The sequence below is a fragment of the Vidua macroura genome, unplaced genomic scaffold (assembly GCF_024509145.1).
Source record: "Vidua macroura isolate BioBank_ID:100142 unplaced genomic scaffold, ASM2450914v1 whyUn_scaffold_170, whole genome shotgun sequence".
NCBI classification, from domain to species: domain Eukaryota; kingdom Metazoa; phylum Chordata; class Aves; order Passeriformes; family Viduidae; genus Vidua; species Vidua macroura.
The window spans coordinates 87,416-98,940 of NW_026530561.1; the positions used below are offsets into that span (position 1 = coordinate 87,416).

The window sequence follows — 11,525 nt, forward strand, 5'->3', positions numbered from 1 at the left end:
GAAGATGAGGAGGATGAGGAGGATGGTGAAGATGAGGAGGGTGAGGAGGGTGAGGAGGATGAGGAGGACGAGGAGGATGGTGAAGATGAGGAGGGTGAGGAAGGCCCTCAGCAGGTCCCCAGCCCCGGGCCGGACTCACTCCAGGAACTCGAAGTTGGATTTCTTGTCCAGCGCGTTCTGGGGCATGTCCTTGTAGAACCTCCTGGGGGACACGGGGACGGGGACGCCGGCCGGTGACACACGCCACCGTGGCCCGCGTGTCCCACCATGTCCCCGTGTCCTTCCATGTCCCCACCACATGCCCCACCTTTCCATGTTCCCCATGTCCATCATGTCCCCCATGTCCCCGTGTCCCTCCATGTCCCCATGTCCCCATATCCCCATGTCCACCATGTCCCCATGTCCCTCCATGTCCCCACATCCCTCCATGTCCCCATGTCCCTCATGTACCCACATCCCCCACATCTCCCATGTCCCCATGTCCCCCATGTCCCACCATGTCCCTCCATGTCCCCATGTCCCCACATCCCCCATGTCCCCATGACCCTCCACGTCCCTCCATGTCCCCATGTCCCTCCAGATCCCCCATGTCCCCATGTCCCCATGTCCCTCCATGTCCCCACCACATGCCCCACCTTTCCATGTTCCCCATGTCCACCATGTCCCCCATGTCCCCGTGTCCCTCCATGTCCCTCCATGCCCCCATGTCCCTCCATGTCCCCATGTCCCCGTGTCCCTCCATGTCCCTCCATGCCCCCATGTCCCCTATGACCCACCATGTCACCCATGTCACCCATGTCCCCCATATCCCTCATGTCCCCCATGTCCCTCCATGTCCCCATGTCCCCACATCCCCCATGTCCCCCATGTCCCACCATGTCCCTCATGTCCCTCTATGTCCCTCATGTCCCCCATGTCCCCTATGTCTCCCATGTCCCCACATCCCTCATGTCCCCATGTCCCTCCATGTCCCCACATCCCCCACATCTCCCATGTCCCCATGTCCCTCCATGTCCCCATGTCCCCATGTCCCTTCATGTCCCCTCATCCCCCATGTCCTCATGTCCCTCCCTGTCCCTCCATGTCCCTCCATGTCCCTCCATGTCCCCCATGTCCCTCCACATCCCCCATGTCCCTCCACATCCCCCATGTCCCCACGTCCCCCATGTCCCTCCATGTCCCTCCATGTCCCCCATGTCCCTCCATGTCCCCCATGTCCCTCCACATCCCCCATGTCCCCACGTCCCCCATGTCCCTCCATGTCCCTCCATGTCCCCCATGTCCCTCCATGTACCCATGTCCTTCCATGTCCCCATGTCCCTCCACATCCCGCATGTCCCCACGTCCCCCATGTCCCTCCATGTCCCCACGTCCCTCATGTACCCACATCCCCCACATCTCCCATGTCCCCATGTCCCTCCATGTCCCACCATGTCCCTCCATGTCCCCCATGTCCCCTATGTCCCACCATGTCCTCATGTCCTTCCATGCCCCCATGTCTCCCATGTCCCCTCATCCCTCCATGTCCCCCATGTCCCTCCATGTCCCCCATGTCCCCTCATCCCTCCATGTCCCTCCATGTCCCCTATGTCCCACCATGTCCCCCATGTCCCTCCATGTCCCCATGTCCCCATGTCCCTCCATGTCCCCATATCCTCCATGTCCCTCCATGTCCCTCCATGTCCCTCCATGCCCCCATGTCCTTCCATGTCCCCCATGTCCCCCATGTCCCTTCATGTCCCTTCATGTCCCTCCATGTCACCCATGTCCCCATGTCCCCATGTCCCCATGTCCCTCCATGTCCTTCCATGTCCCCCATGTCCCTCCATGTCCCCCATGTCCCCCATGTCCCTCCATGTCCCCCATGTCCCCATGTCCACATGTCCTTACGTGCCCCACACCCCCCATGTCCCCATGTCCCTCATGCCCCCCATGTCCCCACCACATGCCCCACGTCTCCATGTCCCCATGTCCCCCATGTCCCCCATGTCCCTCCATGTCCCTCCATGTCCCTCCATGTCCCCCATGTCCTCCTGCCACCTCCAAAAGAGCTGGAACTTCCCTCCCCACCCCCACACGGACAGAAGGACACAGGGTCACAGGGACACTTGGGGACAAGGGACACGGGGACAGGGGAGACAGGGACACAAAGACACCGGGACAGTGGGACACATGGGGACAAGGGGACACAGGGACAGGGGACACACAGGGACAAGGGGACATAGGGACAAAATGACACAAAGACACAAGGACACAGGGCCAGGGGACACAAGGGGACACAGGGACAAAGCAACACAAAGACACAAGGACAGAAGAACACAGGGACAGTGGGACACAGCGGGACACAGCGGGACACAGGGGACACAGGGGACACAGGGCCAGGGGACACAAAAGGACACAAGAGGACACCAGGGGACACAAGGGGACACAGGGGACACCAGGGGACACGGGGACAAAATGACACAAAGACACAAGGACAGAAGAACACAGGGACAGTGGGACACAAGAGGACACCAGGGGACACGAGGGGACAAGGGGACACGGGGACACAAAGACACAATGACACAAAGATACAAGGACACAGGGCCAGGAGACACAAGGGGACAGCAGGGGACAGCAGGGGACACAGGGACAAAGCAACACAAAGACACAAGGACAGAAGAACACAGGGACAGTGGGACACAGTGGGACACAGGGGACACAAAGGGACACAGTGGGACAGAGGGACACAACGACACAAAGACACAAGGACAGAAGAACACAGGGACAGTGCGACACAAGAGGACACCAGGGGACACGAGGGGACAAGGGAACACGGGGACACAAAGACACAATGACACAAAGATACAAGGACACAGGGCCAGGAGACACGAGGGGACAGCAGGGGACAGCAGGGGACAGCAGGGGACACAGGGACAAAGCAACACAAAGACACAAGGACAGAAGAACACAGGGACAGTGGGACACAGTGGGACACAGGGGACACAGGGGACACAGGGGACACAGGGGACACAGGGCCAGGGGACACAAAAGGACACAAGAGGACACAAGAGGACACCGGGTGACACAAGGGGACAGCAGGGGACAGCAGGGGACACAGGGACAAAGCAACACAAAGACACAAGGACAGAAGAACACAGGGACAGTGGGACACAGTGGGACACAGGGGACACAGGGGACACAGGGGACACAGGGGACACAGGGACACAATGACACAAAGACGCAAGGACACAGGGCCAGGAGACACAAGGGGACACAAGGGGACACAAGGGGACACAAGGGGACACGGGGCCAGGGGACACAAAAGGACACAAGAGGACAGCAGGGGACAGCAGGGGACACAGGGACAAAACGACACAAAGACACAAGGACAGAAGAACACAGGGACAGTGGGACACAGTGGGACACAGGGGACACAGGGGACACAGCAGGGGACACAGGGGACACAGCAGGGGACAGCAGGGGACACGGGGGACAGGGCCAGGCGTACCTGAGCTCGAGGCAGCCCAGCTGCAGCGCCATGCCCTCGCTGACCTTGCTGGCATAGCTCTGCATGTACTCACTGCGGAGCTGGGGGACACCGCGGGGACACCGGGGACACCGCGTCACCGCGGGGACACCGGGGACACCGCGGGGACACTGGGGACACCGCGTCACCGTGGGGACACCGGGGACAGCAGGGGACACCGCGTCACCGCGGGGACACCGCGGGGACACCGGGGACACCGGGGACACCGCGTCACCGCGGGGACACCGGGGACAGCAGGGGACACCGCGTCACCGTGGGGACACCGCAGACACCGCGTCACCGCGGGGACACCGGGGGGAAACCGGGGACACCGCGTCACCGCGTGGACACCGGGGACAGCAGGGGACACCGCGTCACCACGGGGACACCGGGGACACCGCGGACAGCAGGGGACACCGGGGACACCGCGTAGACAGTGGGGACACCGCGTCACCGTGGGGACACCGGGGACAGCAGGGGACACCGCGTCACCGCGTGGACACCGGGGACAGCAGGGGACACCGGGGACACCGCGTCACCGCAGGGACACCGGGGACAGCAGGGGACAGCCAGGACACCCAGGGACACCACGGGGACACCGGGGACACCGCGTCACCACGGGGACACCGGGGACAGCAGGGGACACCGGGGACACCGCGTCAATGCGGGGACACCGCGGGGACACTGTGTCACCACGGGGACACCGGGGGCAGCAGGGGACACCGGGGACACCGCGTCAATGCAGGGATACCACGGGGACACCGGGGGGACATCGGGGACACCGCGTCACCGCGGGGACACCGCGGGGACACTGGGGGGACATCGGGGACACCGCGTCACCGCGGGGACACCGGGAGGACATCGGGGACACCGTGTCCCCGCTGGGACATCGTGGGGACACCGGGGACACCGGGAGGACATCGGGGAGACCGTGTCACCACGGGGACACCGTGGGGACACCGGGGACACCGGGGGGACATCGGGGACACCGCATCACCATGGGGACACCGCAGGGACACCGGGGACACCGCGTCACTGCAGGGACACCACAGGGACACCAGGGACACCGGGGGGACATCGGGGACACCGCGTCACCGCGGGGACACGGCGGGGACACCGGGGACACCGCGTCACCGCGGGGACAGCACGGGGACACCCAGGACACCGGGGACACCACAGGGACATTGGGGACACCGCGTCACCGCGGGGACACCGCGGGGACACCGGGGACACCAGGGACACCGCGTCACCGTGGGGACACCGCAGGGACATTGGGGACACCACGTCACCATGGGGACACCGCGGGGACAGCGGGGACACCGGGGGGACATCGGGGACACCACGTCCCCGCTGGTACACCGTGGGGACACCGGGGACACCGGGGACACAGGGGACACCCAGGGACACCAGGGGGACACTGGGGACACCGTGTCACCGCGGGGACACCGCGGGGACACCGGGGACACCGCATCACAGCGGGGATACCGGAGACAGCAGGGGACAGCCAGGACACCCAGGGACAGCGCAAGGACACCGGGGTCAGCAGGGGAGACCGGGGACATTGGGGACACTGTGTCACCGCAGGGACACCGCGGGGACACCGGGGACACTGGGGACACCCAGGGACACCAGGAGGACATCGGGGACACCGGGGTCAGCAGGGGAGACCGGGGACAGCAGGGACAGCGTGTCACCGTCACTGCAGGGACACCGGGGGGACATCGGGGGACATCCCAAGTCCCTGGGTGTCCCAGCATGTCCCTGGACATCCCGGGATGTCCCTGGATGTCCCAGGACGTCCGTGGGTGTCCCTGGATGTCCCAGGATGTCCCAGAATGTCGCTGGATGTCCCTGGACGTCCCTGGATGTCCCTGGAAATCCCTGGATGTCCCAGGATGTCCCAGGATGTCCCTGGAAATCCCTGGGTGTCCCAGGATGTCCCAGCATGTCCCTGGATGTCCCTGGATGTCCCTGAACGTCTCTGGATGTCCCTGGATGTCCCAGAATGTCGCTGGATGTCCCTGGATGTCCCTGGAAATCCCTGGGTGTCCCTGGATGTCCCAGCATGTCCCTGGATGTCCCTGGATGTCCCTGAACGTCTCTGGATGTCCCTGGATGTCCCAGAATGTCGCTGGATGTCCCTGGATGTCCCAGGACATCCCTGAATATCCCAGGATGTCCCAGAATGTCCCAGGATGTCCCTGGATGTCCCTGGACATCCCTGGATGTCCCAGCATGTCCCTGGATATCCCTGGATGTCCCTGGTCGTTCCTGGATGTCCCTGGACGTCCCTGGGTGTCCCTGGATGTCCCAGGATGTTCCTGGATGTCCCTGGGTGTCCCTGGTTGTCCCTGGACATCCCAGGATGTCCCAGGACATCCCTGGACATCCCTGGACGTCCCTGGATGTCCCTGGGTGTCCCTGGATGTCCCAGGATGTTCCTGGATGTCCCTGGGTGTTCCAGGAAGTCCTTGGATGTCCCTGGACGTCCCTGGGTGTCCCTGGATGTCCCTGGATGTCCCTGGGTGTTCCAGGATGTCCCAGAATGTCCCTGGATGTCCCTGGACGTCCCTGGATGTCCCTGGATGTCCCTGGGTGTCCCAGGATGTCCCAGGATGTCCCTGGAAATCCCTGGGTGTCCCTGGATGTCCCAGCATGTCCCTGGATGTCCCTGGATGTCCCTGAACATCTCTGGATGTCCCAGAATGTCGCTGGATGTCCCTGGATGTCCCTGGACATCCCTGGGTGTCCCAGAATGTCACTGGATGTCCCTGGATGTCCCTGGGTGTTCCGGGATGTCCCTGGACGTCCCTGGATGTCCCTGGGTGTCCCTGAACGTCCCTGGGTGTCCCAGGATGTCCCAGGATGTCCCAGGACATCCCTGGACATCCCCGGACGTCCCTGGATGTCCCTGGGTGTCCCAGGAAGTCCCTGGATGTCCCTGGGTGTCCCTGGGCGTCCCAGGATGTCCCAGGACATCCCAGGACATCCCAGGACATCCCTGGACATCCCTGGACATCCCTGGATGTCCCTGGATGTCCCTGGGTGTCCCTGGATGTCCCAGCATGTCCCTGGATATCCCTGGATGTCCCTGGTCGTTCCTGGATGTCCCTGGGTGTCCCAGGATGTCCCAGGACATCCCTGAACATCCCAGGATGTCCCAGAATGTCCCTGGGTGTCCCAGGACATCCCTGGATGTCCCTGGATGTCTCTGGACATCCCTGAACATCCCAGGATGTCCCAGGATGTCCCTGGATGTCCCAGGACGTCCCTGGTCATCCTTGGATGTCCCTGGACATCCCTGGATGTCCCTGGATGTCCCTTCTGGCCATTCCCAGCAGCAGGACGGGGCCACCACCGCCACCCCAAGGGTGACAAAACCTTGGAATCTCGGGAATCTCGGGATTCTCGGGAATCTCGGGAATTTTGGGAATTCTGGGGCCGGAGAGGGGACGCTGGAGCAGCCCTGACCTGCTGGTAGAAGTAGAGCAGCGTGGTCCGGTCCTCCTTGAAGCGCTCCATGAAATCCTCCGGCAGGTACCGGATCTGGAGGTCGTACCTGGACAAAGCCATGCGCGTCCCTGTCACCTCCTGAGGGACATCCCAGTGTCCCCAACACCTCCTGAGGAACATCTCCGTGTCCCTGTCACCTCCAGAGTGACATCCCAGTGTCCCCAACCCCTCCTGAGGGACATCCCAGTGTCCCCAACCCCTCCTGAGGGACATCCCAGTGTCCCCAACACCTCCTGAGGGACATCCCAGTGTACCTGTCACCTCCAGAGTGACATCTCCATGTCATTGTCACCTCCAGAGTGACATCCCAGTGTCCCCAACACCTCCTGAGGGACATCCCAGTGTCCCTGCCACCTCCTGAGGGACATCCCAGTGTCCCCAAACACCTCCTGAGGGACATCCCAGTGTCCCCAACACCTCCTGAGGGACATCCCAGTGTCCCCAACACCTCCAGAGGGACATCTCAGTGTCCCCAACACCTCCTGAGGGACATCCCAGTGTACCTGTCACCTCCAGAGTGACATCTCCATGTCATTTTCACCTCCAGAGTGACATCCCAGTGTCCCCAACACCTCCTGAGGGACATCTCCATGTCCCTGCCACCATCCTGAGGGACATCCAGTGTCCCAACACCTCCTGAGGGACATCCCTGTGTACCCAACACCTCCTGAGGGACATCTCCATGTCCTTGTCACCTCCTGAGGGACACCTCCATGTCCCTGTCACCTCCAGAGTGAAATCTCTGTGTCCCCAACACCTCCTGAGGGACACCTCCATGTCCCTGTCACCTCCAGAGTGACATCCCCATATACCTGTCACCAGCAGATAGACACCTCAGTGTCCTTGTCACCTGCAGAGTGACATCCCAGTGTCCCCAACACCTCCTGAGGGACATCTCCCTGTCCCTGTCACCTCCAGAGTGACACCGCCGTGTCCCTGTCACCCTCCTGTGGGACATCCCAGTGTCCCCAACCCCTCCTGAGGGACACCTCTGTGTCTCTGTCACCTCCATAGTAATATCACATTGTCCCCAACACCTCCGGAGTGACACCTCCATGTCCCTGTCACCTCCGTGTCCCTGTCACCTCTGAGGGACATCTCAGTGTCCCCAACACCTCCTGAGGGACACCTCCATGTCCCTGTCACCTCCTGAGTGATATCCCAGTGTCCCCAACACTTCTGGAGGGTCACCGCTAGGTGCTTGTCACCTCCAGAGTGACATCCCAGTGTCCCCAAAACCTCCTTAGGGACATCTCCATGTTCTTGTCACCTCCTGAGGGACACCTCCATGTCCCTGTCACCTCCAGAGTGAAATCTCTGTGTCCCCAACACCTCCTGAGGGACACCTCCATGTCCCTGTCACCTCCAGAGTGAAATCTCTGTGTCCCCAACACCTCCTGAGGGACACCTCCATGTCCTTGTCACCTCCTGAGGGACATCCCAGTGTCCCCAACACCTCCAGAGTGACACCTCCACGTCCCTGTCACCTCCACAGTGCCACCTCCACGTCCCCAACACCTCCTGAGGGACATCTCCATGTCCCTGTCACCTCCTGAGGGACACCTCCACATCCCTGTCACCTCCAGAGTGACACCTCCACGTCCCTGTCACCTCCACAGTGCCACCTCCACGTCCCTGTCACCTCCAGAGTGACACTTCGCATCCCCAACCCCTCGTCCCTTGCCACCGCGAGGATTTCGGGGCGCACGGGGTGGGGGGACACGGCCCCACCTCCACTCGGCTTCCAGGTGGAGGCACTCGTATTTCTCCTGGACCTCTCCCACCGTCAGCTCGGGGTGCAGCCAGTGGACCTCGTCCGACTTGACGTGCTTGAGCCGCAGGCCGTAGCACTCGGACAGACGGACGTCCGGCCCGATCCGCCCGCTCAGCAGGATGGACCGGATCACCTCCTGGGAAAAAAAAAAAAAAGGGGGAATCGTGGGATGGTTTGGGTTGGGAAAGGAGCTCCAGACCCATCCCGGCGCAACGCCGCCAGCCGAGGGCGAGACAACATTTCCTGGGACGCTTCCCAGGGATTCTCTGGGAATTCCAGCCCAGCCGGGAATTCCTTCCCATGACCCCAAAATCCCAAGCTCCCCTTTCCCAATGGAAGCCATTCCCTGGCTCCTCCAGCCCTTCCCCAAATTCCAGCTCTCCTTTCCCTCTGGAAAAGGCTCCAAGGATTCCCTGGATCCTTCCCGATCCAGCTGCGCATTCCAGCTCTCCCAGGATTGGATCCAGACCCATCCTGACTCATCTCTGGGAAGGAATTTTGGGATCCAGGGGCTTCACTGGGAATTCAGGACTCCAGGAAGGGTCTCCCTTCCCTTTTCCATCCCCAAATCCCATAAAAATCCCTCGGGATGGATCCTGAGTGTCCTTGATCCCAGAATCCTGGAATGGTTCGGGATGGGATCCATGGACCTTCAATCCCATCCCAGGGACACTTCCCAGGATCCCAGGCTGATCCAAATCCACCCTTGGACACTGCCAGGGATCCTGGGATTCTCTGGGAATTCCAGCCCGGCCGGGATTCCTTCCCAAGATCCCAAAATCCCAAGCTCCCCTTTCCCACTGGAAGCCATTCCCTGGCTCCTCCAGCCCTTCCCCAAATTCCAGCTCTCCTTTCCCTCTGGAAAAGGCTCCAAGGATTCCCTGGATCCTTCCCGATCCAGCTGCACATTCCCAGCTCTCCCAGCCTGGCATTGGATCCATCCCCATCCTGATTCCTCCTGGAGAAGGAATTTTGGGATCCAGGGGCTTCACTGGGAATTCAGGACTCCAGGAAGTTTCTCCCTTCCCTTTTCCATCCCCCAAATCCCATAAAAATCCCTCGGGATGGATCCTGAGTGTCCTTGATCCCAGAATCCTGGAATGGTTTGGGATGGGATCCATGGATCTCCAATCCCATCCCAGGGACACTTCCCACGATCCCAGGCTGATCCAAATCCACCCTTGGACACTGCCAGGGATCCAGGGATTCTCTGGGAATTCCAGCCCAGCCGGGAATTCCTTCCCAAGATCCCCAAAATCCCAAGCTCCCCTTTCCCACTGGAAGCCATTCCCTGGCTCCTCCAGCCCTTCCCCAAATTCCAGCTCTCCTTTCCCTCTGGAAAAGGCTCCAAGGATTCCCTGGATCCTTCCCCGATCCAGCTGCACATTCCCAGCTCTCCCAGCCTGGCATTGGATCCAGCCCCATCCCGATTCCTCCTGGAGAAGGAATGTTGGGATCCAGGGGTTTCACTGGGAATTGGGGACTCCAGGAAGTTTCTCCATTCCCTTTTCCATCCCCAAATTCATAAAAATCCCTTGGGATGGATTCCTGAGTGTCCTTGATCCCGGAATCCCAGAATGGTTTGGGTGGGAGCGGACCTCAAAACTCATCCAGCCCAAATATTCCCAACTTTTCCATCCTTGGGTTCTCCTCAACCTCTTGGGAAACGCGGCTGGAAGGAGCCGATCCAGCCCTGGATTGGCCAATCCCAGCACCAAATTCCCAATCCCAGCCCCAAATTCCCAATCCCAGCCCCGAATTCCCAATCTCAGCCCCCAAATTCCCAATTCCAGCCCCAAATTCCCAATCCCAGTACTGAATTCCCAATTCCAGCCCTGAATTCCCAATCCCAGCCCTAAATTCCCAATCCCAGCCCTAAATTCCCAGTCCCAGCCCCAAATTTCCAATCTAGCCCTGAATTCCCAATCCCAGCCCCGAATTCCCAATCCCAGCCCCAAATTCCCAATCCCAGCCCCAAATTCCCAGTCCCAGCTCCAAATTCCCAATCCCAGCCCTGAATTCCCAATCCCAGCCCTGAATTCCCAATCACAGCCCAAAATTCCCAGTCCCAGCTCCAAATTCATAATCCCAGCCCCAAATTCCCAATCCCAGCCTTGAATTCCCAATCCCATCCCCAAATTCCCAATCCCAGCCCCGAATTCCCAATCCCAGCTACGAATTCCCAATCCCAGCCCTGAATTCATAATCCCAATCCCAAATTGCCAATCCCCGCCCCGAATTCCCAATCCCAGCCCCGAATTCCCAATCCCAGCCCCGATCCCGCCCTTTCCCCACCTACCCGGATCTCCGTGGCCACGGAGCACTTGACCAGCTTGAAGTTCTTGCCCAGGTTGAAGCTGTTGCTGTAGAAGCAAACCTTGAGGATCCGCGTCTCCTCCTTATCCCAATCCCGATCCCAATCCCGATCCGTGTCCGGCGTCCCCATGGCCTCCAGGGTCCCGGAAAGGCTGCGGGAGGAGCTGCTCCGGGGGCGTCCGAGGGGCTCGGGAATGGCGGTCATCCTCAGGAGAGCCGGGGCGTTAGGAGCGGAGCATCCCTTCCCTGCGGGAACGACGGCGCCGTGGGATCGGGATGCGTCGGAAGGGTGGGGAAGGGGAAAGGGGAAAAAGGGGGGAAAGGGAAAGGGGGAAAAGGGGGGAAGGGGGAAAAAGGGGAAAAGGGGGAAAAGGGGGAAAAAGGGGGAAAGGGGAAAAAGGGAAAAGGGGAAAA

The 11,525-nt window shown here is 61.0% G+C and overlaps 1 protein-coding gene across 3 annotated transcripts in view; it reads right to left on the minus strand.

The window, feature by feature from the left end:
• The window catches only part of LOC128802750 (protein-tyrosine kinase 2-beta-like), a 66,032-nt gene extending 54,659 nt beyond the window's left edge, over window positions 1-11,373 (minus strand). For 2 of the 3 annotated variants that reach the window (XM_053969307.1, XM_053969306.1), the window contains exons 1-5: window positions 11,095-11,361; window positions 8,753-8,931; window positions 6,980-7,067; window positions 3,491-3,570; window positions 140-202 (exon numbers count right to left, since the gene is read on the minus strand). In XM_053969307.1, the coding sequence (XP_053825282.1) occupies window positions 140-202; window positions 3,491-3,570; window positions 6,980-7,067; window positions 8,753-8,931; window positions 11,095-11,316 (632 nt within the window). In that variant the 5' untranslated portion in view covers window positions 11,317-11,361. Of the gene's footprint in view, window positions 1-139; window positions 203-3,490; window positions 3,571-6,979; window positions 7,068-8,752; window positions 8,932-11,094 lie in introns of all 3 variants that reach the window. The other variant, XM_053969309.1, reaches the window with a different exon arrangement.
• Window positions 11,374-11,525: the final 152 nt, after the last annotated feature.